Below are 27,495 nucleotides of genomic sequence, written 5' to 3' on the forward strand. Positions count from 1 at the left end.
ACAAATGCCCATTTCGGTTATAATGGGACCCAATGAGTCCAAAAAAAATCGGTCGTTACTCAGGAACAAAATGACTGTTGCATAGTGTTATGTAATGGCACTGCACATTTTTTTTATGATCAATTGTGCGAAAGTGAGCCCGGGCTTATTTTGTCTTCTTTCTACTTATGTACTCCACGATCTGTGGTTAAATGTTACTGGAGGTCTGAATCAGTAAGTGACACCACTCGTGTCAAATCAGGACTTACATTCATCGACGAGGTAATTTCACTAGAACATAGAAGACGGTTGTGTAGCCGATCAGAATTTACACTTCCAGCCACCGGTAGCTACTTTATCGGTGGCTGGACATTCATTCTATTTACCTTCTAGTTTTTTTTTCTACTACGTATTCAAGCTACTTTCTAGTGGCTAATGACATTCATTAGCCACTAGAAAAAGAGGCAAGTGCTAATAGAATGGGAGCTTGCACTTGCTCCATATAAACATTCATTCTTGCAGCAAGCTGGCGTTGACGCTATACCTAGGTGCTTGTTTAACTAAGGCACAACAGTTCGAATATGATGCCATTTTGATGTTGATTCGTTTCACCAAAAATCACCTATCCGCTTACTTTTCTTCAACGTGCGTTCGGTCAATAGCTTATCATATTCTCGCTTGTATTATTCATCCACCTTCGCCGAGGCGCCGACAAATAAAAGGCGCCTCTCTCGTCGTTCGGGGCGTGTCTTATCAATTTTAGAGCACCTCCTCCGAATTCGACGGCGACGAAAACATTGAAACCGTGCGCTCGACGAACGGGCTGACTGCGCCGTGTGTTCGACGGGACAGCAGCCGGTGGACGAGGTTGGTGACAAAAAGGACAGCGTTCAATGTCAAACGTGCAGCTGACCAAACTTTCAACACCTTGATGTGTTGCAGCGACATATGCTAGAGATAAAACACACTTCTAGTTTAGGGCAATAATATTGAATTCAGGTTGAAAAAGAATAAGGGTGCGTTGCAAAATGTTGCTATGCATTACAGTATAACACCTTATAACGCACGTCGCACAACGAACCACATCAAACCTGATTCTGAAGTGCAAAATTATAAAGTTGGTCTATCAAGTCTGCATCGCAAAAATCACAATCCACACAAAAAATATATCAGCGCTCTCTCACGTATTTCCAAAATCATTACTCAAACCTAGCATGAAATGATACTAAGCTCTGTGCTACAAAGCGCATGCAGCAGGCCCGTTACCAGCTATACCGGCGATGCCCGGGTAGGGCAGGGGTACAGTCTCCTCCACACCGCCCTGCGGCTCAGGGGCGCTCCCAAAGTCATGCCAGCCGGGTACAATACCGACCATACAGTAAGGATCGCTGAGGCCTTCAGAGGCGGCCGCATCCGAAAGAGAGAGAGAGAGAGAGAGAGAGAGAGAGAGAGAGAGAGAGAGAGAGAGAGAGAGAGAGAGAGAGAGAGAGAGAGAGAGAGAGAGAGAGAGAGAGAGAGAGAGAGAGAGAGAGAGAGAGAGAGAGAGAGAGAGAGAGAGAGAGAGAGAGAGAGAGAGAGAGAGAGAGAGAGAGAGAGAGAGAGAGAGAGAGAGAGAGAGAGAGAGAGAGAGAGAGAGAGAGAGAGAGAGAGAGAGAGAGAGGAGAGAGAGAGAGAGAGAGAGAGAGAGAGAGAGAGAGAGAGAGAGAGAGAGAGAGAGAGAGAGAGAGAGAGAGAGAGAGAGAGAGAGAGAGAGAGAGAGAGAGAGAGAGAGAGAGAGAGAGAGAGAGAGAGAGAGAGAGAGAGAGAGAGAGAGAGAGAGAGAGAGAGCAAAAGACAGTCAGCGTGACGTCAGCAACACAAAAGCGCTACCACATAGAGCACAAGAGAAATTCCAATAAGGAACGCATAAAAACAATCACATGGAAACAAAAGTGAATCCAGCGGTTGTCAACAGTGAACACATAAAAAGCGGCGTGAAAGCGAGCTACACTTAGAAGCAAAATGAAAAACAGCATTTACGACCGTCGCGCATTCTAAGATTTGCCCAAATTAGTTTGACGCCACATTACGTAAAGCCCGCAACAATCAGCACTGACGACAATGACACCCATAGCTTGATTGACCACAGAGCGTTGCGAAGCTGTGAGGAAGTAAAACATGCGCCATTGTCTCACTTACCGTCAGCATCCTTGGCCTCGAGACCGCTGGCCTCAACCACTACCAGGTTCAGGATGACGATGGGCGGCTGTAATAAATAGGGACCCAAGCAGGTCATGTCACCAAACAACACCGGCAGAGAGACAAATGAGATATGAAACGAGCCCACTTCGACAGTTTTATTGAACATGAAAAGTATACAGCGTTTTGAATCGTACTTGGAAACAACATCAACAAAATGCCAATAGTCTGAAATATCAGAAACAGGCACTGTTGACATGCGTGTAGGTTTCGGCTCGGCTGCTGGATACAAATTGATCCGGCTAGGGGTTTTGCACGTCCATTGCAAATGACCCATGAAATGGACAAGGCCAAAAGCCGTTATGTCCTGAGTCTGACTACCCAGGGAAAAATGAGAAATGAGACAAGCAATTTCCATCTATTGAGTCCCGCTCCATCTCCCGCCACATCTGACTCTTTTCTCTGCCCTCATTGCCTCCACTTTTCCTCCCTCCATCCTGCCCATTTCCTTTCTATTCCCACCCTTCTTTTCAGGGTAAGCGTGATAAAGCTATTTGCGCCGGTTCAGTTCCCTGCACACGCAGCCACAATGCAACCGCACTCAGGCAGCCAGCATGGTGTAGCAGTAGAGTATAGTCACCATTTTGCCTTACATAATGTACTAAAAGCAATATCTTTTTATTGCTGTTCAAGTGCTGAACACTTGACGATATTACCAGATATTGTGTGGCGTGGGTATAGCATAACTAATGCTTTTGGCGTAGGTGTAAGCACAAAAATTAGTTGAAGAGCGATTACTACAAAATAAAATCTGAATATAAAAGAGACTTAGCTGCAATCAACCTCAAATCTTTAAGTCAAAGGGAGGACCTGTCTTCCTCTACTCCTCCTCTCCCCTCCCCTCTCTCCCCACATGTGCCCCCTCCTGCTATTGTGTGACTGTGTGCGTGTCCGCCTCACTTTGCCGGGCAGTGAGGGCCGCCAATGAACCGCCAAACACTGGAGCTGCCGTGACGAGCCGTCATCAACCGTTTCCCGAGCGGTGCCACGACAAAAATGGACAACTCCAGACAGGCCATAAACGGGAACCGAACACAACGGGACTCAGGGCGCAAACACCACAGCATTGAGTATAACTGAACCGAAACTTCGGAACGATGAACGGAAATATGACGCGAGAACCACGCCCCGGGAACAGGGTTAGAACAGAACTAAGGCATCGGAACGATTCTTGCCGATGAACTTAGGGGAGTTGGATGGCCGAAGTTGGGGACAGGAAGGCACGCAATGGGACCGCAGGGCGGACCGTCGACTGCACCGGATATAGCTTCTTGCAGTGCCTCGGGGAGGACGCCGTTTCGCATCAACAACAACACCCTCATCAGCGGCCCCCGCGAGGTCACAGTAAGTGTGATTAGGGCAGGTCAGAACAGTGAAGAACGATCAACACGATGATAATTGATATAGATAACTGGATAAGGTCACCTGATAGCCAGCATCATTGTCGGTATATCGCGGCGGGGTGCGGCACTGATGCGACGGCAGCGCTGTTTTACCTTGAAGTGTACTTTAAGAAGTCAGCATTTAGTTTAGTCGTACGTGGCAACGCGATGTTAAGTAAGCATCTCGTACTGTTCAGTACTTTGTGTTGCTGTTTTGACTTAGGCGGCAACGTTGTATTAAATGTGTGTATCGAACAGTTCATTTCATTGTGTTGTTGTTGCCTATTAGAAGGCGGTAGAATTAAGGATAGTAACGCTATATGTAAGAGAGATCAGGGGCGATGCGCCCAGGGTCAGTGGCACAGCTTGGACCTCAGACAGTAATTATGGGAAGTAGTAATTTGAAGTTTTGCTCGCTAAATTGCAGGGGCTTAGCAGATTTCAGAAAACGTAGAGATGTGTTCAATAAATTAAGGAAAGATGGATATAATATTCTTCTTCTTCAGGATATACACTGCAAAGCTGACAAACAGAACGAATTCAGAAATAGTTGGGGTAAAGACATTTTAATAGCGCCATACACACATAATGCTAGAGGGCTCGCGATATTGACTCACGGAGTTGAAGTTGAGTACAGTAATGTGACATATGATAGAGATGGAAACTTTATAATAGCAAAAATTACTATTGATAAAGTGTACCAGCTTATCGTGGTGAACATTTATGCGCCAAATACGGACAATCCAATGTTTTTCAGCAACATAGATAGAATACTTGAAGACTATAACGATCTCCCAATTATTATTGCTGGTGATTGGAATTTAGTTATGGATCAGGGACTAGATACGTACGGGTATAGGCGCAGTAATCACCCTAGAGCGAGAGGCAAAGTTTTGGAAATTCTTAAAAAGAGAAACCTGGTAGATATATACAGGAGGCGTAATCCTGACGAAAGGCAATATACATGGCGTGTTATCAATCCCGAGATCAAACAGGCCAGACTTGATTTCTTTGTTATATCAGAGGAACTGTGTGCGGTGACAGTTGAGGCTACTATTGTTCCAGGTTATAGAACCGACCATTCTATGGTTTGTTTAACGCTGAACTTCGCGAACCAAGATAGAGGAAGAGGTTTATTTAAGTTTAATTGTTCTTTATTGCGGGATCAAGAATACTCCACTTTAATAAAGCGAACTATAGTAAATACAATCATAGACTATGCCTTACCCGTATACTCGCATGAATTTCTTCAGTCAGTTATAGGTACTGAATATTTCAGTGACGTGCAATTCACTATAAGTGATTCGCTTTTGTTTGAGGTGCTAATTTTAAATCTCAGAACAGAAACTATAACTTATGGAATTAAAAAGGCAAAACATTACAGAAGAGAGGGAAGGGTATTAGAACTTGCAGTATCTCAACTTGAGCAAACAATGAATAGTAATCCTAACCGTGAAACGGCTAGTGAACTGGCGGATGCTCAGGGAAAACTAGAAGAGCATAGACAAATTTTGATGAGTGGGAACATAACCCGATCTAGGGTGCAATGGTTTGAAGAAGGGGAGAGATCGACCAAGTATTTCTTGGGTCTGGAAAAACGCAATTACGTTAGCAAATTAATACCGTGTTTGCAGACAGATGATGGCGAGACAGTTCAAAATCAAAATGAAATTCTTAGCGTGGTAGAGCGTCATTTCAGCGAGATGTTTCGGTCACACGACACGGAAGACGATCCGCTTGAATTTTTGAACTGTGTAGAACTTCAAAAACTTACTAAGGTCGATATAGACCATATTAAAGTAGCGTTGACATTGAAGGAGGCTGGACACGCCCTTTATGCAATGAAAAACAATAAGTCGCCAGGTAGTGACGGGTTTCCAGCAGAGTTTTATAAATTCTTTTGGATAGATCTAAAATTTATTGTGATGAGGATGTTGTCGTCTTGCTTCACGTCACGAGTCATGCCACCGTCATTAAGAGAAGGTATCATAACTTTGATACCGAAGGGTGGGAAACCCAGGAACCTGATCAATTCATATCGACCTATTACGCTCTTGAACACAAGTTATAAAATTTTATCCGCTTGTATAGCAAATAGATACAAACAAGTGGTAGGGAAGTTAGTAGATCCAGCACAGACTGGGTTCATTAAAGGTCGATTTATCGGAGACAATACGCGGTTGATGAGTGATATCATGACGTATTTGGAACATGAAGGACGTTCCGGGATCTTTTTGAGTCTGGATATTGAAGGGGCGTTCAACACACTAAGCTGGAAATTTATTAGCGCCGCTCTGGATAAGTATAACTTCCCTGCAGAATCCATTAGATGGTTTCATTTGATGAATGAGGGGACATATGCAAGAATTCTATACAATGGACATTTGTCTAACAAAGTTAAACTGCTTAGATCCTGTAGACAGGGGGACCCTGTAAGTCCTTATATTTTCTTGTTGGCCATTGAGTGTTTAGCTTCACTTGTGAGGCAAAACAAGAATATTCGTGGAATTGCAATAGGTGACGTAGAGAACAAAGTATCATGTTATGCGGATGATACCCTCTTTTTCTTAGATGGCTCTGTCAACAGCTGCAGATGCCTTTTTCATGACCTAGGAGTGTTCGCGAAGTTCTCTGGATTGCGCCCGAATATAACTAAAACCGAGGCTATGTGGGTAGGTTATGATGTACAGAATAAAGCAAAGATCTGTGAAGAACTTCCGATTAAATGGACGAAACAGATAAAGGTTCTTGGAATCATTTACGAAAGTGATATCCAGAAAATGACCAATAATAACTTTGAAAGGAAAAAGGGAGAAATTCATGCGACTATTAAAGACTGGCAGAAAAGATACCTAACCATATACGGGAAAATATGTGTAATAAAAAGTCTAATAATACCTAAACTGACACATTTATTCGCGGCACTACCGAATCCATCGCCTGATTTTTTGAAAGAGTTAAATACGATTCTATTCAATTTTGTATGGAACGGGAAGCGAGATAAGATAAGTAGGAAGAGTCTTGTACAACCGATAGAATATGGAGGAGCTGGAATGATAGACGTCAACCTGTACCTTAAGTCGTTGAAAATTGCGTGGGTTAGGCGAATGTTGCAGTCTGATAGCCAGTGGATACAACTTTTTGAAAGTAAAATAGGTCAGAAGAATTGCATCTGGGATAGAAATGCAGTGTCTTTGCGAAATTTCAGTAGACGAGTGTCATATAGTCGTTTCTGGTGCGAGGTTATGGAAGCAGTAGCAGACTTAAAAGATGCATATGGAGATTACTCATTAGATGAAATGGCCGCAAGCACGCTTTGGTATTCTGACTTAAGCAAATTTTGCACTAGCAGAATCAACGAGTGGTATTCTAAGGGGATACATTATTTGAACGATTTACTGAACGCAGACGGTAATATTATGTCATTTGAGGAGATGAAAATTCAATATGGAATAGAAGGTGTGCAATTTGACTATGATTGTCTGGTGAATAGTTTACCGAGAACCTGGAAGGCAGCCAACAAAACTAAGCTAATTGGACCTCTTATAGACCCATGCTTGTCTTTTATAGTTTCCAAATCACAAGGATCAAAACACATTTATTGGAAGTTGATGCAGAAACAGATTAAAAGCCATGCACATAAATGGGAATGTAAGTGGAGTGCGATGTTTAGGGAGGTCGCATGGAGTGAAGTTTATACCAATAACAAATTAGCCTCGATTTTTATGCGTTATCGCAGTGCGCAATATAAAATAATTACAAGAACATGTGCTACTCAACGATTGCTACATCGGATTGGAGTGGTTGAATCTATAAATTGTAAGAGGTGTTACGAAGTAGAAGATAGCATTGAACACAAATTTTGGTTTTGCCCCGTTGTTCAGAATTTTCTGGGAATCTATTAAAAATTGGATGCTTACAAATCGAATTATGCAAGAAGGTTCTGAATTTAATGCGAAGACTGTGCTACTGGGCCTGGGTAAGACGACCCTCTTTAATCATGTAGTTATAGTAGGTAAAATGGTTATTGGAAATAGGGAGAGGTTGAACCTGGATGAAGTGATCAGGTGGCTTTGTGCTGACCGAGAGCTGGAAAGAATGATTGCGGTGTGTAAGGGTGATCGGAAACACTTTGAGGATAAATGGGAGCGGGCGAACGAGGCGTTGATAAGCGAGTAGGAGTAGGAGTAGGTTTAGGAGTAGGGATATGCGCTTTGCGCATGGCCCCCGCCCTCCCGGCCAGCCGGCGCGGTGACTGTCGGGCCGGGCCGTTGGACTGGGACACCGCCTCGCAGAAATGCGCGGCGATGCGGGGGGGGGGGGGAGGGGGGCGGCCCGCCTGGGGCGCCGGGGAGGTATCCCCCAGATCTCCCCGGCCGGGGGGGGGGGTATCCCCCAGATCTCCCCGGGGTCGGGCGGTGAATGCCGGGGGTTAATCACCGCCCGGCCGGGCCAGGTGGGCTGCATAATTTTAATAATGTTTTTAGTCATGTTGATGTTATGTTTTTTAATTAAGGGTATACTATGTATGATGTGTACGTGTGTACATGTGTGTAGTGTGTGGTGTGGTGCAACGTGTGCACAATTCCGCTACGGACACACAGCTATGTAATGTTGAAATAAAAATATAAAAAAAAACACCCTCATCAGCAGGTGCGGCCGGGGAAATGTGATTAGGCTTCGAGCAGTTCTTAGCGCAAGGAGTGAAACAGATGAGCCCGACCTGTGAGAGTTCGCGAAATGCGTGCTGTTTCTCAATACGCAAATACAGTGCTTTGCAACACTGAGTACCTGTTCCACGACGGGTAATCGGCAAATGCTATGGGGTTGGGAGAGTCACAACCATTCACCTTTGCGCGTAAATTTGCTGAACCGAATTATCAAGTTGGAAAAAGAAGACAACATTGCGACACCATTTAACCGTGAAATTGTTCACAGCCGCTAGCCTCTGACGAGGGAACAAAGAAGTTTGTGTTCGGAACACGCATTCTCGGGTAAACACCACGGCTCAGTTAACTAATGTATTAATCTATGCACATCGGCTCATTACACGCTAGTACACTGACTGCCCATCAGGCCGGACCAACTGTCCGCCAGCTCATCCCCGAGCTCCCCCTTGGCGAGCCAACCGCTCAGCCCCGAGCCCCCCTCGCCGAGCAACCCGCTCAGCGACTGCCCGCCGCCGGCGATGCGCCGCATTATATAGGGGGGCTGGGCGCCCGCCGACCAATCAGCGGCCGCCACGTCACCTACGTCATCACCGCCGGCAGAGCTGCAGGTTGCAGCGCCGGCGCACGCTGCCGGCGGCCGATACCAACGGCCGCCGCTCCCCAACACACACCCCCCCTACACAAGAGAGGTGTACGACAGCTGACATTTCACAAGTATGTACAACACTTCGCAACGACCAGTGCACGATACACTACCGCGCCCGCGATTCACGCAGTTCATGGACCCCCGCCTGACACTGTACAGGGGCAGCCGCGCCGCATTCGGTACGGCGCGGGCGGGCCAAGGGCGGTAGGGGGCGGCTCAGGTCCCGCGCCGCGACCTGGGTGATGCCGCGCGCGCACCACGCCCACCACTCGCGGCAAACCGCACATTCGTCCACCATGCGGTGTCAGGTGGTCGTGGTGCCCCATCGTGGTTTTACCGACGCCGTTCCGCACTCGGTAGGTGGCCCCTCTTCCTTCTCTTGTTCCGTGACCCCACGGGCCCTTGTGCCGCAGGCCGAACTTTGGCTGCCCTCCAACTGCCGCTCGGAAGTCGCGCTCGTTACCGGCTTTGCGCTCGAAGGGGCGTGTGGCCGGCTTCTTCTGCATCGGGGCCCCTGGAGGTGGGGTGGGCCTTTCTTCTTGCGCCTTCTGCTTGCCGCTCCACTCCACCGGACTAGCGTCCCCTGCGTCGCCGTCGACACTTGGACGGCTGGTGGTGCGCGCTTTCGCGGGCGACTCGCCCTCGCAGCGGCTCGCGCTCTCCGCCTCCGACCCGTTTGAGGTCACCGTGTCCTCGACGCAGCCGCTGCTGGGCTGCCCGCCCTCGCATTGGCTCGTCCCGGACCCGTCGCGCTCGACCGGGTCCCCGCATGGGGCCACTGGGGCTGGCCAGTGTCGCCACTTGTCGAACCCTGCTGACTTGAGGACGGTCCGAGCGGTACAAGCCACTTGGGCCACCGCCCGCGCGCAAACCTGTGCGCACCGCCTTCCCAGGCCAGTGTTCTCGGCCCCCGACTGCTCGCGATGCCCACTTCCTTCGAGCGGGGGTTGGGATATTGGCGGAGCCTCGCTGCCCGCCGGCTCTGACCTTACCGTGCACACGAACGACGGTGTAGGAGGGCACCCTTGCCCCTGTCCTGTCGCGCTACAATCCCTCGATTGTGTGGGCTGCCCTGCCGTAGGGGTCCCGTTGAGGGCAGGTGGGTCAGCCACCCTCCGCTGCCACTCACGGCCGCACCCCGCTGCCGGTGTGTCCCCCCGCTGCCAGTGGCCCGCGTGCGCTGTGGGGCCCTCCATCACCACAGGCATGCCCACAGCCGCAGTCACCGGAGCAGGCGGGCGTCCCGTCCATCGCTGACCCCCACGGCCGCACTGGTGACAGAAAGGCGTCCATCCGCCGGCCTCCTCAGACGGACCACGGGGGCGCTCCGCCCACTCTAGGCCCGCCTGCTGATGACCGCGTGGGAAGGACCGCCCCACCTGCTCGTTTGCGCGTGTGTGCCGCGCCGGACAGTCACGGATCAAGTGGTCAGGGCTGTTACAACGGAAACAGCGGCGCCCGCTACCCCGCCTGTTCGGGTTTGGCGGTCCTCGTTGGGGGTTCCTCGCCCCTGTCCCGTGCCCCGTGCGGTAGGCGTCCCGCCTTCCCGCTGTCTCAAGGGCTTGCAGAGCGCGCTGCAGCTCTCCAATTATCCTCTCCAGCGCGTCCAGCCGAGCGGTGCCGGGCGCGTCCCGGTCTTGGACCGCCATTGCCTCGCCCCCGGTGGGCGGGCGCATTGCTCGGAGTGCGTCCTGCTGCCTTTCGAATTTATCGGCGGCCTTCACGGCTTCGATGAGGCTAGCCGGGTCTTTCGTCAGGACCCGCACCCGCAGCTGCTCTTCACGGAGGCCGCCCACGAAGCGGCTGACGACGGTCGCTTCCACGGCCGGGTCACCGGCTGCCGCTCCCGGGTACGCCTCACGGCCTGTCTGGCGCACCCTGTCAGCGAAGTCTCGCGTCGCCTCACCGGGCTGCTGCCGGATACTGGCCAGCTCAGCGTGCGCCCGCATCACGCTTTTCGCTGTGCCGAAACGGGCCTCCAGTGCGGCCACAGTTTGCTGGAGGTTGCTCTGGACCTCCTCCGACAGCGAGGCGAAATAGTCCAGGGCGCCATCTTGCAGCAGGCTGACCAGGCCCTGCAGCCGATTCTCTTCGGAGAAAGCGATCGTCTTCGCCCGAAACCGTCGGTACCATCGACCCCATGATTGATTATTTACCCCCGTGAAATTTTCAAAGTTAGCTAAAAGTAAAATTTCTCTTTCCATGTTACGTTACTCTACTGAGCCGATTCAAAATAAAATAGAAATAAAAAATTTACTTTAAATGGTGCAACCCAACGAATGCGTGTCCGCTAGTGTCCGAACCGTCCTACCGACCGCGCCAGTTGTTCGGAACACGCATTCTCGGGTAAACACCACGGCTCAGTTAACTAATGTATTAATCTATGCACATCGGCTCATTACACGCTAGTACACTGACTGCCCATCAGGCCGGACCAACTGTCCGCCAGCTCATCCCCGAGCTCCCCCTTGGCGAGCCAACCGCTCAGCCCCGAGCCCCCCTCGCCGAGCAACCCGCTCAGCGACTGCCCGCCGCCGGCGATGCGCCGCATTATATAGGGGGGCTGGGCGCCCGCCGACCAATCAGCGGCCGCCACGTCACCTACGTCATCACCGCCGGCAGAGCTGCAGGTTGCAGCGCCGGCGCACGCTGCCGGCGGCCGATACCAACGGCCGCCGCTCCCCAACATTTGCGCCACGCTCGGACGATTGAAGTCTGCTGACAACTTTTGTGACGATGTCTTTTGCGGCGTTTGTTCGGAGTTGGAACGAGTTGCAGCGGTTTTGGAAGACGGAACTGGAGCCTCCTCGAGCTTTAAGCTCCTGTTCATGAAAATAATGTTTGTTCTTCAATTATAGCTTGAAGGAGCTTAAATTTTGCAGACCTACATATAGCCACACCTGGATGTATACATATAGCCACACCACATACACATCAAGCGCTGCATTAGCAGGATATCTACATGAAAACGAACAAGAAGAAAAATCATGAGAGGTTTATGTCTATAAATAACATGTCCGAAAACATGCTACGGTGTAAAACGGCCCTAACATGGAGCCGACTTCCCAGCTTTCCAGCAGTTCCTCCTCGCCCGTTCACTGCCAGCTGCCCCCGTCCACTTCCCGTCCCTTTGACGCCCAACGGCGCGCACCGCGTGACGGCCGTCCATTTTGGCGCCAAACGGCCGGGCGCGGCGGTTCTGGCGCGGCGGCGGCGCTCACGCCTCGTCATAGAAAGCCGCCCTAATAGTATTCGATCGGCGCCGTAAAGCGTCGTGGGAGCGCGCCGGCCACCGGGGTACTGCCCCGTATTTGACGGCTGGGGTGGTCAGTAAAGGCTATCACCGCCGGTAGGTTCTGCCCCGTATTTGAAGGCACGGGTGGTCAGCAGGCGGGTACCGGCCCGTATTTGACGGCTGGGGTGGCCAGCACTCAGCACGCGGTCACCTGCCTCCGCCCCCAACGGTGGAACAGGTTGAGTATTCTAGATAAAGGTGGATAGATACCGAGGAGGGTGATGGTGAAGCAAAGGTAATAGCAATCTCAGCTAATGCTGCTCGTGGCTTCTAGCGTTTTGAGGTTCTGACAATGAATGACAGTTTGACAACTAATATATTTTTACTTTCCCAATCGTCTTGCTCCTCCATCCAACCCCGTTCAAGCTGATCATTTTGCTTCCAATGAATACCCGCACTACATCAGCTCACTCTTCCCACCATCACATCTCCTGTCACTTTAGCCGATCTCTTTTCTCCTTCTCATTCCCATCTTATTTCTCTTCCTTCTTCGCTCCTCTCTCTCCATCTGTTTTTTCTCTCTCCGTTCCACTTATAATATAGGCTTTTCGGTGTTCCACTTCTACTTCTTCCGTTCCCTATTCCAACACGTTGTTTTCTTTCTCCCTCTCTCTCTCTCCCCTCCCTCTCTCTCTCTCTCCTTCGATCCGCCCCCCTTCCCCTTTCCTCCTCCTCACCTTCTCATCACTGGCGATGGTCATCATCCTCTGGTGCTCGTCCCGGGAGAAGTGGAACGCCTCCTGCGTGTAGTCGTTGAGCTCGTCCACCAGCGACGAGTGCTCGGACGTGGTCGCCCCCACCTTGTGCTTCACCGTGTACAGCACCTCCACGTACAGGTTCTCACGCTGCAACAGACGGAGTGGGATCGTTAGCCGGATACAGGAAGGCGGTCTTGGACGATGCTGGGCATTTCTATCCTAAAAAAGTTAATCCGGATTCCAAAACTCTGCCGATATCGACCTCTTATGCACTTTCATGCAATTAAATGATTTAAAAAAGAGATGCTGTTTAGTTTTCATTCAACGCGGTAAATGTTCATCTATTTGGGGCACGGTGGAGAGGGGGGGGGGGGGCTTTTCCCCGATTGAATCTCACCCAGGGTCTGCCAGTGAGCGTGACGGTGTTGATCGCAGTTTGACATCAGCAGCTATCGATTCCAAGAGGCGGTTCGGCGCCCTGTCGCCGGCGATAGCGGATTACCGGAGCTTAGTGCGGCGTCACGGGACTCGGAGGAATCAGCTGCGGGATTATCCCCAGAGTGTTTACCATAGTTGGCAGCTTGTTTGGATGCGTCTACAATAGTTGGCTAATTCTGTTGTTCCAGGTACTCTCAGTGATTAACCCGCGCCCGGCTGGGGGTCCTGGATTTCCACGCCCTGCTGGGGGGGGGGGTGTTCGAACACCCCCTTCTAACTCGGCTCCTGGGCCACGTAGCGATACGCAGAAGGCGGCGTTCGAAAGAGCGTCAAAAATAATGAGGAAATCACTTCGGTCAATTTTTTGGTCAGGTCAAAGGTCAGGTCACCAGAGGTCATTGAAGGCAAAATTTCGCCGATTTCCAGGTCGAATATCGACAATTTCCAAGAAGCCAACGCATAACTCGGGAACCAATAGAGCTACAGCGCCGCGGAAAAGCGCATTCGATAGCCCTATTAACGCCCTTTCTGTGTAATTTTCTCAGATTTGACCTAACGTCAACGGTTTTGCCTGCAGGGGGCAAAAACCGCAAAAATAGCCGATTTTTTTCGGAAACAGTTTTTCTGCAATAACTTTTGAACCAAGCCTTGTACGAGCTTACTTTTACCGGCATCGTGTTCCTATCGTCAAGACGCATCGAATGAACTATAACTTGACCTTAAAAGGTCAACTTGAAAATTTGACCTCAGGTCAAGGTCATGACCTGACCGGAGAGGGTCATGTTGCATATCAGTCGATCCGTATCGTCGAGCTGAACACATTTAAGGCGTTTTCATCGCTCTAGCATGCCTCTGTCAAAAGTTATTTGCGAAAAACTGTTATAGATACCATTCGTGACCTAAGATGACCTCAGGGCATAAACAGGGGTCACGGACAACATTTTCATGTTCAGTGTGTCTAAAACACTTGTAATTCAGTGTTTGGGAGTGTTTATAATGTCTTTCGTCCAAAAGAGGCGCATTTCAATTTTCTCCCATTGACTTATTATGGGGAGGTCGCAAATTGACCTGACCTTAGGTCATCGATATCAAAATTCTGAGATATACATTTTGTACATGCTATTGCTCTTAGCAATCGCTGAAAGTTTCAAAGCGATCGGTCACTCGGTGTAGCTATGACAGACATTGAAACTTTTTATGAGGTGAGGTCACTTCAAGTGACCTGGTGACCTGACCTTGAATGACCTTGGTCTGAAATTTTCACAACATGTGTAGAGTTGATGTATGATAAGGTGTACCAAAAACGGCGGCGCTACGCGCCGCCGTTTTTGAGATATTCGCGAACAACCACAAGGGGGTGTTCAAACACCCCCCCCAGCAGGGCGCGGGTTAACCCGCGCTCCACTGGGGGGAGGGGGGGCTATTTATAGCCCCCCTCCCGTTTTTCTGCAATAACTTCCAAACCGCTTGACGGATCGACACCAAACTTTCAGTACCTTCGGCTGCATTAATTTGACACCTTGTGTCAAAATTTGAACTTCGTAGCTACCATAGGTCGGCCGGAAATGACGTCAGAGTGACGTCATGTTCGGCCGATTTCGACGCAAAACATTGAACCACGGCCATCGCTCCCAAGAGCTCAGTTTTTAAGCTAGATCCAATTTCTTTGCATGAAAGGACTCAAAATTGACCGCGCTATCAAACTGCTATCTCGGATTTTCAAAATTTTAAAAATTTCAAAATTATATATAATAATATTCAAAATTTATATTTTTATATTTTTTCAAAAAGTTTTTGACTTTTCGAACAAATCGGAATATATGTGACAGAACGCATGATTATGACTAACTCTAGCAAGTTTTAGCTAAATATCTTCAAAAATGGCCAAGTTATACGCATTATTGCAAAAAATTCAAAATTATTAATTTTTTAAATCAATTTTTCAGTACGTATTTGACATCGTACACCAATATAAATGGCACCATCGTGTTCCTGAGCTCAAACTGCATCCAATACCTAGACACCTTTTTTGTTGAAAAATTTCAACTTCAAAATTTGACCTTTTTTGACCTGAAAGTGACCTGACCTAAGCTAAATTCGACTCAAAATGACCTCGAATGACACGGACGACATCAAATTCGAAATCTATTGCCTAAATGGACCATAAAACATGTGTCACGTGACCGACGCATGATATAATATTTTCGTGACCTGTGATGACCTGACCCTGACCTGAAAATCAAAGTACAAGTTTGGTACCCTCAAGGTATCTAGAGCATCTGTTCACGAGTGTGGAAACCAAAAATGAGCCTGATCTGACTTGTAAGACGGCGGCTAGAGCCCAAAATGTGAACAAGCCAAAATGCTAATAATTTTTACTTTGACCTGACCTGTGACGTCATCGGTGACCTTGAGGTCAATGAAATTAGGTTTCGCTCGACAGTTTTTGCGGGGCTATCAGACGCCCTTTGAATTTTGACGATCGGCCCATTAGTTTCGGAGTTAGGAGGGGGGGGGGCTATGAATAGCCCCCCCCAGTAGGGCGTGTTATACACAGACCCCAGTGGGGCGCGGGTTAAGCAGCAAAGTAGGCCTGCTTCCAGGGAATGTAAAACGAAAGCCGCTGGGATAAATCATTGCGCAAGTTTCTGACAACTATACATTCCCTACAGATTCGAGAAGTCTCGTTTTTTTTAGACCCATTCCCAACAAAGGAAGCCATAACAATTAAATGAGCTGCAGAGGTACGCTCATTGCTTGGCATAACATACCCAGGCTATTATGCCCCGCTTACAAAGGAAACTATTTTTTACATTAGAAAAATCACAAAGATCAAATTGGGAAAACCATGAAACAGTATCTGCAAAAACAACAAAGGTTTAAGCAAAAGAGCCCAGCTTTCTGTCTCTTCTTTGCAGGCTCTGCAACACAAACCTTTCAAAGGAAAATTGGCCTGCTGGCACCTGCATGAAGAGGTTCAGAACATCTCTGACTTATCTACACATTTCTAATTATTATTTCTGCTGTTACTACAGGGAAGCACAACCTTTCAGGAGAAAGTAGATACTTATTGCCATTCATTATTTATCTAGTGATGCTTTATGGCATGCTCACATATTTTATAGCGGTATTTTGCTACTGACATCGACAACATGGTCCAAGCGCATTCCAAGTACTCGTATAAATCGATGGGCATCAGGCCCAGCAGCCAGCTATTCCGTCATCCTAAATCAAAAGGCCTTCATAAACCTTCATCGAGCTTTATGACGGCAATATTTTCGTTGTTCACCCTATGAATGCAAACTCTACTCAAATGGGAAGGTTACCTCATAGGCAGGCACCCTTCCACCCAATTTAGAACCATATTCCAGTCAATCAAATTCCAAACTCTGTCATGCGAGAAACTCTTAGCGAAATGTCTGGTTTAGAGCTGAGAGAATGGCCCGATCATTTCCCAGTCGTAGCAGCGGGGAACGGCCTGTGCTGCAACAAAACTATCGACTCCTGAGAAGTGGGGTCGTATGATTGAATTTCCTAGCAGTCAAACTTGTGAGAGCTCATAAGTGACACATGAGTGGTGCCAGCGGCGACTTTTGGACCACATAAAGGGATTTGATCGAGTATCATTCGACTGCTGAAGCCAGGCCCTGTATGGAAGCATGTCAACTTCCGAAACGGCAGTGCCCCCGCTTTATCGGGACTGATTGCAGAAATGAATATTGAATGCTGAATAGCTCCGAGTCTGTCTCAAACAATCACCGCACAACTTGGTCATATCGCTCAATGACCCATCCATTTCCTTCGCTTCACATCACCTTCCTTTACCTCCTGGTCAGTGGTCACCCGCAGTCCGCATTCACTGTTGGACCCAGCCGTCCAGCAGAAGGGCACTGGGTGTCGTGCCCGCCCCCCCCCCCTCGGCCGGCGCGTATGTAGAAAACCAATAGGTCCGGCGAGGGTTAAAGACATCATCTCTGATCAAAACTAACACGATATTCGTGATCAGCACCCCGGGAAACTACATAGCAGCCACACTTTACGACTTTCTAACAGGTCCCGATTTTCCCGGTTTTCGGGTCATTGACCTGACCTGGAAGGGCACCCGATCATCTAGGACCTTAAAATTGGGTATCATCGGCTTCCTCTCGTGACGGGCAACACGCTCGTATTTTCCGCGAAGCTCTAGCTCGATCAGGGGCCAAACACGAGGGGGGGTCGTACCAACCCCCTTGTGCCGTCGAAGGACACAAAATGGCCTGTGCCGGCGAGGGTTAACCCGCGCCCAGCTGGGGGTCCTGGATTTCCACGCCCTGCTGGGGGGGGGTGTTTGAACACCCCCCCCCTTCTAACTCGGCTCCTGGGCCACGTAGCGATACGCGGAAGGCGGCGTTCGAAAGGGCGTCAAAAATAATGAGGAAATCACTTCAGTCAATTTTTTGGTCAGGTCAAAGGTCAGGTCACCAGAGGTCATTGAAGGCAAAATTTCGCCGATTTCCAGGTCGAATGTCGAAAATTTCCAAGAAGCCAGCGCATAACTCGGGAACCAATAGAGCTACAGCGCCGCGGAAAAGCGCATTCGATAGCCCTATTAACGCCCTTTCTGAGTAATTTTCTCAGATTTGACCTAACGTCAACGGTTTTGCCTGCAGGGGGCAAAAACTGCAAAAATAGCCTATTTTTTCGGAAACAGTTTTTCTGCAATAACTTTTGACCCAAGCCTTGTACAAGCTTACTTTTACCGGCATCGTGTTCCTCTCGTCAAGACGCATCGAATGAACTATAACTTGACCTTGAAAGGTCAACTTGAAAATTTGACCTCAGGTCAAGGTCATGACCTGACCGGGAAGGGTCATGTTGCATATCAGTCGATCCGTATCGTCGAGCTGAACACATCTATGGCGTTTTCATCGCTCTAGCATGCCTCTATCAAAAGTTATTTGCGAAAAACTGTTAGATACCATTCGTGACCTAAGATGACCTCAGGGCATAAACAGGGGTCACGGACACCATTTTCATGTTCAGTGTGTCTAAACCACTTGTAATTCAGTGTTTGGGAGTGTTTATAATGTCTTTCGTCCAAAAGAGGCGCATTTCAATTTTCTCCCATTGACTTATAATGGGGAGGTCGCAAAATTGACCTGACCTTGGTCATCGATATCAAAATTCTGAGATATACATTTTGTACATGCTATTGCTCTTAGCAATCGCTGAAAGTTTCAAAGCGATCGGTCACTCGGTGTAGCTATGACAGACATTGAAACTTTTTATGAGGTGAGGTCACTTCAAGTGACCTGGTGACCTGACCTTGAATGACCTTGGTCTGAAATTTTCACAACATGTATAGAATTGATGTATAATAAGGTGTACCAAAAACGGCGGCGCGCGAAAAACCACAGGGGGGGGGGGTGTTCAAACACCCCCCCCCCCCAGCAGGGCGCGGGTTAAAGAGGCATAGCTCTCATACCGCTCCACTTCTGATCCGCCATTACCCTCACCCCCTTCCCATTAAAATTGCATGAGTTAGTAATCTATGCTTTCATTACTTTTTTCCTCCCTTCCTTTTCCTTCTTTGTAACGCGTTTCTCGACCGAAACCGGGCCATTGACATATGGAACCACAGCGCTCTGAACTTCAAAAAGCATGTGATCACCTATGTGCGCGAGAAGTAGACCAACAGAGGTGTGTTTGTGTCGATATTGTGTCTGTTTTGCATTGTTATTCACCTTGCTGCGTTTGTGTGTTTTTATTCTGATGACTTTGTCTATAAATGGGTCATCTTACCCGTGGATGATATGCTAAATAAACTAAACTAAACTAAACTAAACTTCTTTTCTCCCCGCGGCCACCTCCCCGCTCACCCACCTCCTGTTTGCTAACCACCACCCTCTTGGGCTGGAGGCCGGCGGCTGCCCCCTCCTCCCCGTTCGCTGCCTGCCGCAGCTGGCTCGCTTCCCCTCCCTCACCTCCTGCTGGCTGACCACGACCCTCTTGGGCTGGAGGCCGGCGGTTGCCTCGCTGGGCGGCGGACGGTCCTTCTGCTCCTCCTCTTCCTTCAGACTCTGCATTCGGCGGTTCTCCTGTCGCCATGGCAACGACGCAAACGCCTCGAAAAACGAGCCGTCCGTCTCCTGAACTCTGGAAAACAGAACAGACGAGACGTTAGTAGATGTTGACAGACGCAAAGTGCAAATAGTTTGTGAATAGTTTGAAAGAGTAGGACAAGTTGTGTTACGTCAGATATCGTTAAAAGTTGGGACAAAGGGGCGGAAGCTGATAACAGTGATAAGAAGCTCGTTCACTCTGTTGGAGACAAGCTGTCAGTGTACCTACCACAGCTTGGGCAGGATATGTATGTGCTGCCCCTCTGCATGCGAATCGACGAATGTTTACACCGTTTTGTTTAGTATATAAACAAATGAACGAGTTTTATAAGAAAAGTTCGCTTTTGAATGAAGAGCAGCTAATAAGGAATCAAAATGCGAAAAGTTTTTGGAGTTCGGAGATTTTCAGGGAGGATATGCTCCCCTTTCGCAGCCTCAAAGACCACCTTTCTGGATCCGCCAGTGATTCATCCATGAGCTGGCTCGGAAGAGCCTTAGTGCCCCGGCAATCAGATCATCAGCAAGCTGCAAGGGACGCCTGGCGGTCGTCGGACGTACTGCTATTGACAAGAGTGCAGCCTTACCAATAGCCAGCTAAAGTTCATAGGTCGTGAGTTCAGAGCTAATAAGCGGGAGTAGTTATATGACCGTATGGGTGAGCTGACCTTTGATACCAAATCCTCTAGAGACACTGGTCCATAGAGCCGACAGAGAGGTCAGGAGAAGCCAGGGGTCAGGTCATACACAAATTATGCATGTCCCTTAATTGAAATTCCACAGTTTGCCCATGTTTGTTTAACATTCAAAGACAATGCATGACTTCATGACTGAATTTCAAATGATGCGGAGAGCTGAGAAACAGTGAATAGCCGCAGTTGCTTGATTGCATTATTATTTATGAATGCCTTGCCGGCTGCCCGGCTGCCAGCCAGGCTGCCAGTGCGGTGTTTCGGCCACCGAGCCGAGTGTAGTTCATGCTGCTGCCGCTAGGTGCCACTAGCGTCCAGCGCGGTGGTATACTGTGCCGCAATACATGCCAGCCCGGCGGCACAGCATCGCCCAGCCCGCAAACGAGCGATGTGAAATCGCCCACCGCAGTCCTGTGTGCTTTGGCTGATTTTCGCTTTTACCCTACCAGCTGAGCTCCTTAGTGACGGCAGGCATAATGACGGATTTTTAATGACTAGCCGTGTCAGTCTACTCAGCATTCACGCACGCAGCAGTGCGATCGATACACACGGGAAAATACGGATAAGTCGTGAAAGGCAGGAGCGATGACTGATGACTGATGCGTTATGACTGAACCATTTAGGTATGGTTTATCCGAATAGCCTGCACTTAGCCCTTAGACATTGATAGTTTTCAAGGAATCACTTCCATTTTGGTGTACTTTGTGGACTGCAAATTAACCCTATTCCTGGCGGGCTCCGCCGGGACAAGAAACTGGCGGGGGCCGGGGGGGGGGCGATTCGGCCCCCCCTTCAGATCTCAAAAAACTACACATCGCAGCGACAAACGGTAAACGGCATCGGATACGCACGGTCAAGATCTACAATTTTTACTAAGGTCATTTTCAGGTCAGGTCAAAGATGACGTCACAGGGGTCGAAAAAGTCAAAATGGCGGCGCTAGATATGGAGAGTTTTTCTCGAATAACTTTCGAATTAGTCAAGATAGGAACAAACTAAGGTCATCATCGTGATCCTCTCGTCAATCCACATCGAATGATATATATGTTGACCTGGAAAGGTCAAGGTCAAAGGTTGACCTCAGGTCACGTGACCTCGAGGTCATCATGTATATCATTCGATGCGTCTTGACGAGCTGAACACAATGAGACCATCCACGCGTCTGTATCTTGTTCCTATACGGAGTTATTGGCCAAAAACCTTTGGTGACCTTTGATGACATCACATGACCTCACAGCTGCCCAACAGCAAAACAGACCCCAAGGTAGTGAAGGTTGATCGTATATGAAGTCATGTATGGCATATGAGGCCATTCCGACCCGTTTTAGTGGTAAAAACAGGGAGTTGATTTTTCCCCCATTGACTTATAATGGGGAGGTCGCGAAACTGACCTGACCTTAGGTCACCGATATCAAAATTCCGAGATATACAAATTGCACATACTGGTACCCTAACTAAAGCCTGAAGAGAAGAAATTGATCGGTCAAAAACTCTAGCTCTGGCGTGATTGCAAACTTTTCTGAGGTAGGGTCACCAAACCGCCTCTGGTGACCTGACCTGAGGTCAGGTCAACTCAAAATTTTCAGACATGTTGCGTAGAAGCCTTTTAGGAAAAGTCAGAAAATTTGAGCTTCCTAGCTCAACGCGTTTGGGAGAAATAACCAAAAAACCTCAGGGGGGGGGGGCTCCTGAGGCCCCCCGCCAGGAATAGGGTTAAGGTCTGTTGAATTTCGTGTCTATGTTTATTTGCTTACATTCGACATTTATGCTTTAAGTATTGCAAATAAAAATACCAAACCTAAATGTTCATTTATAAACTTCATTTGTTATTCATTCATTTAGTTCATTCCCTTGACGTTCATCTGTCATCCTTTTTCATCAGCTAAGCTTCAAGGGTAACTGGCGAAACACCCCTTTCTTACTGATACGCTTTGCCTTTTGAAAATCAGACATACGGGCGTTAAAGAAAAAAATGGTGCCATACAGTCTCCGCCTCCCCCTCACAACAACCAACTTGTGACAGAAGCCCTGTTCATTGAAATGACACTACTTTGACAGAGATGTAATGCACTTATTGATCATGATGTGGGTACACATTGCATTGGACACCAGCTACAACAGCACATTGAAGCACCTAATTAGTTCAGACGTGCCAAACAAAACAAGAGCTCCACATCAAATCAATACGCCGCGAGCAAGTGTCGTATTTATAACCCTCATGTTCCCATTACAGAACCCCGACTCCCGAACCATATTAATGAGTTACACAAACACACGCTTTTATGCAGCAGAGCGCCAGGGCAGCCACATCGCAAACATCGCCACTCCAATCTGATCATAAGCCAATCCACTCCAATCCCCGGCTTTCAAATCACGCTCGCTCTGTGAAAGCGCCGGACGTTCGGCCGCCGACCAGGTCATATTGAGTGAGGTCTGATCGACAGCTCAAGGGCTCATTGTAGCGTGACGGTATCGATTTCAGGTGACGGAGGACGGCCTGCAAACTTACGGCGTGACTGAGTGCCGCGCCTCAGCGACTCAATGATTAAAACGGCGTCTTCCCAGAGCCATCGTTTCATTAAAATCCCTCGCTGGTGATTGAAAATGAGCAGGGTAAATTGAAGACGCTTCACGCCGTAAAAGGTCAGCTTTTAATTGAATGATAATTAATTTAAAGAGAAAATAAGAAGAGAGAGAGAGAGAGAGAGAGAGAGAGAGAGAGAGAGAGAGAGAGAGAGAGAGAAAGAGAGGGAGAGAGAGAAAGAGAAAGAGATAGAGAGAGAGAGAGAGAGAGAGAAAGAGAGAGAGAAAGAGAGAGAGAGAGAGAGAGAGAGAAAGAGAGAGAGAGAGAGAGAGAAAGAGAGAGAGAGAGAGAGAGAGAGAGAGAGAGAGAGAGAGAGAGAGAGAGAGAGAGAGAGAGAGAGAGAGAGAGAGAGAGAGAGAGAGAGAGAGTAGGTTGTGCAAAGTATCGAAATGAAACCAAGACTAGCTATCATATATTCATTTAAATTGACTTGATGCATTTATTCAGTTTGATGAAAGCACTATTACGAATGTTACGAATATAATTTAATGTCAAGTGCCAAAGATAACATGAAAATATTCATGTTATCTATGCAAATGCCAATCAATACAAGCTGTTTTTGACAATACAGTGTCATGTTTAATAATGCTAGCATTTACAAATCCTTTAGCATCAGTGGTCAATAGCCATAGCCCACCAAAACACACCATCTTAACAAAAGGTGAAAAAACACCCTAAAAACTCACGCATAAAACGCCCCAACAAGTCACTGTACCAAATATTCGCACGACCTACTTGGATCTGGATACCATGTCGGCATGGATCTCCAGTTTCCTGCGGGATCCGCGTGTGGCCAGCATGGTGACCGCTCGGCTCACTGCAGTGTCCTGTGTATGTGACCGCCGCCAGTGCACCGATCGATAACCACTTATCCGGCCATATGGGCCCACACCGCCGCGCTGCGCTCTGCACCGTGCCCACGACCAAAGTTCGGCGCAAACCACCGGCACACTGGCTCCCTCGCCGCTGGTTTCCGATCAGGGCGGTGATTCTCGGCAGCTCAGAGAGCCTACTCTGCCTCTAACGAGCGGCACTGTAGTCGCCGGGGCGGACGGGCGGAGCCGGGCGCTACTGGCTCTTCTCTTGCCCCGGGGCTGCGGGATGGGCCACCAGCCGGGCTGCCGGCCCCGTACGGTCTCCCGCATAGAGACCCTGAGCAGGCGGGAGGGGTAAAACACTTGTTGGCCCAGTTGTGGCGGAAGCGGTGGTCGTTGTAAAGTGACACAACATGGGTTTGGTCAGAGCTGATAAATTGGCTCTGAAACTCAATATTGGAAGCGCACATGAAAGGCTGCGAGCGTCTGAAATCATACGTGACTGAGAAGGGCAGGGAAGCCGAGTTCATCGACATTAATATAGCAAACATCATGTCCTTATTGCAGTAGGTTAACCCTCGCATGTGTGCGGCGTTTTCCAGCTTCTAATGTGTAGGGGGGGGGGTCGGTTGGACCCCCCCCCCCTTGCCGTTTGGCCCCTGATCGAGCTAGAGCTTCGCGGAAAAAACGAGCGTGTTGCCCGTGACGAGAGGAAGCCGATGATACCCAATTTTAAGGTCCTAGGTCATTGGTTGACCTTCCAGGTCAGGTCAATGACCCAAAGTCGGGAAAATCGGGACCTATTAGAAAGTCGTAAAGTGTGGCTGCTAAGGGGTTTTTCGGGGTGCTGATCAAGAATATCGTGTTAGTTTTGATCACAGATGATGTCTTTAAGCATTTAGACCAGGTCGGGTCAGGTCAGGTCAGGTCAACCAGTAGGCGTCGTGACGGGTATTCGTAGTACGTGTCAACCGCCTCTCACAGCTTCGTAACATGTTACGAAGGCACCAAAACTACTTCGTAAATGTTCAAATGGTTGCTAAATTCGAATTCAGCTCCAAAAACTAGCCTAGAAACATGTAAAACTCGAAAAAGTTAACCGAGGTCACCCGAGGTCACCAAAGGTCAATGACCTGACCTGACCTTCAGGTGACCTTGACACCCACCCTAATGCATGGGAGCAACATCACATCACATGTTTGAACGTTTGAAACCACGAAAAGCTTGCAAACGCGCGGCTAATGCGAGCCGACGTACGCCAAATCGCGATTCCGGCCAAACATGGTCTCGGAAAAGAGGTCACAGGTCAAAGGTCATTTGAGTCAGGGTCATGAAATTTTCAAGGTAGGTGTAAAATTGATCAATGCGAGGGTACTGAAAGTTTCGTCGCGATCGGCCGCTTTTTACGCGAGTTATTCGCGAAAAACCATGGGGGGGGGGTCCATCCGACCCCCCCCCCCACACATGCGAGGGTTAAGAAATAGCTACGCCTAGCTTAGCTATAATTCCTAGTGTTAAAACATTATTACAGTCCATGAAAGATCGAGCTGATGCTACGGCAAATTGCACAACTTGTTCAAGACTCGACTTCCAATCAGGCTATTCCGGGTAGACGAGTTCATTCAGATGATGAGGTCTGAGCTCCGGGGCTCGCGTTTCCAGACAGGAAGCTCCTGTCTGACAACACGGCTCAATAGGTATAGCGTGTAACATGAACACTGTGCGCTGATCGCAGATCATTTCAGCAAACTGAAACGATCATCTGACATCAGTGTATTATAGCGAAGCTATTATCATTGACATGCATCATACCAGCAAGGCATCATGTAGACATGCAAAGGCAGTCAGTGTTCCTCGTAGCACATGATGAAAATCATTCCTGTTATCTCGGCATTTTACGGCATCAATTCATTATCTTGGTTGCACTTGTAGTAAGCTCGCCAATATAAGAAAGCAATCTTTAGTTTTCATACCATTGCATTTTGAAGGATATTTTATATTATGCCATAAGCATATACCTACTGTTATTTTTTTCTGCCTATATTCAAAACCCAATGCTTATAATGTTTGAAATTCAATACATCCGTGCTGCTAAAAAAAAAAAAAAACACTAGTCTGGGTTCCAAAGTAGTAATTGAATCACCCTCGTTTCATCTCAAAACAATTTGTGGCTAATAAAAGCATCCCTCAATTCATCAAACGAAGTTGAACCACAAATTGCTTCTAAATTCGGTGCGTGGTCCGTGCGCCCCGCTCCAATTTAGCGCTCCTCAATGGAGTCTCGGTCGCGTCTCCGCCCGGTCTCCGTCGCCGTCTCCGCGGAGATCACTTCCGGCCCGGCGCAATCTGGGCCTCGTTTCATAAAACTCTGCCGTAACTTACACCTTTCCGTAATTCACACCCTTTCAAACTACGGAGCGCAAATAAATCCGTTTCACAAAGCCACAACTGGAATTGTTTACACCTCCGTAACTAAGCACATTTGCGTAGTTACCGTAATTTATCAAGCGTCCTACAAATTACAGTTTCATGTCAACACTTATTTTTTTACGAGAATTTATAAAACAATTATGTTGAATTTAAATCTTAAAAATTATGTATGAAAAAACAAAATTGATATTGATGGCCATCCTTTATTAAAACAAAATATTAAAAACAGCAGAAAGCCAGCTAAGCAGAAGTGCCTAACTACGAAAGTGGCGCGGCGCGGCGAATAAACAAAATTCCGATAGTGGCCACAAAAAGCGACTGGTACAGAAGATTTGCAGTTTCTTTTTCTCATTTTGGCTGTTCTTTCTTCCTCACCGGGCTCAACATATATAAAATATATTAAAAATTAGCTTCGAATCTTCACATTAATTCAAAATCACGCAACATTTTTGTGCGTAGTTTACACCACTGATATCAAGAGCTTGATAAAATATTTGGCGTTAATTACGTCGTTTTATGAAACCCAAATGGCATCAATTGGTCCGGAATCGAGCATTTGCCGTAAATGAAGCTCCGTACTTTCGATGGCGTGAATTACTCCGGTCTCCGGCTTTATGAAACCGAATTGGCATCAAATACGCCAAATCTGGCATAATTGACGGAACGCCGTAAGTAATTCCTTTTATGAAACGAGGCCCTGGTGCCGCAAACAAGCGCCCACTCTAATCAGGGCTTAGTGACGGCGCCGGCCGCCGCCGCAGCCGGCAGTCGAGGTTCACTCCGCCCGCCCGAGAGCTGTCAAAGCTCGAGGGGCGGAGCCGTGTCCGGGGTGTCTCTGTCAGAGGCTGTACTGCGGCCGCCACGCACGCCACCCTGGCGCCAGGGGGAGGGGGCGGGGTCGCCCACAGGGGGCGGGGCGGGGCGGCCGTTTGACGCGCTCATTTTCCCCAGGAGATAAGGCTTGAGGGGGCGGGGGAAGGAGAGGGCGGATACGCTCCGGCATGCACGATGGACGGAAGAGCGTACTAAACGGCCCGGAAATGGGATGTGATGGGTGCCGCGTGCCCCATAGACTACGTCGACTAATAGTTACCTTTAGCATTATGATGTCATCAATCATCATGCATCGTAATTCGTAATGCATGAAGAGTTATTGTCAATGCTTGTATAAGTATGACAAACATAATTCATTCGTTTCTTCGTAATTTACTTCGTGATATCAATATATCAATAAATATGATACGACAGCCCTGTCATTGATGGCGTCATCGTACGCCCTTTACAGAGGTCATCCAAGGCTGTCGTAACCAATTCGTGTAGGTAGTTTGAGCCTGCCTATTGGTAATAATGATCAACTCGTGGAAGTAAAGACACTAAAAAGGATGTTGTTATTCAGCTGCCTCTATGTAGTAGATCCCAACATGGACGCGACTTTTGTGAGTCATGATATGCCATGAGCTTTGAAATAAGTGAAAATATATAAGAAATTTACATAATTGTTTGCATATATCAAAGAGACGTTGACTAACCT

At 48.3% G+C, this 27,495-nt stretch overlaps 1 protein-coding gene across 1 annotated transcript in view; it reads right to left on the bottom strand.

Annotated features, from left to right (window-relative positions):
* Window positions 1-2,157: 2,157 nt before the first annotated feature.
* Window positions 2,158-27,495, bottom strand: part of LOC122391222 — a gene marked incomplete at its 3' end in the record, with an annotated part of 51,512 nt that continues 26,174 nt past the window's right edge. The window contains exons 2-4 of the mRNA XM_043384919.1: window positions 19,310-19,481; window positions 12,888-13,055; window positions 2,158-2,224 (exon numbers count right to left, since the gene is read on the bottom strand). Of these exons, the coding sequence (XP_043240854.1) occupies window positions 2,158-2,224; window positions 12,888-13,055; window positions 19,310-19,481 (407 nt within the window). The remainder of the gene's footprint in view (window positions 2,225-12,887; window positions 13,056-19,309; window positions 19,482-27,495) is intronic.

The sequence above is a fragment of the Amphibalanus amphitrite genome, unplaced genomic scaffold (genome assembly GCF_019059575.1).
Source record: "Amphibalanus amphitrite isolate SeventyFive unplaced genomic scaffold, NRLGWU_Aamphi_draft 000426F_arrow, whole genome shotgun sequence".
Classification (NCBI taxonomy): Eukaryota; Metazoa; Arthropoda; class Thecostraca; order Balanomorpha; family Balanidae; genus Amphibalanus; species Amphibalanus amphitrite.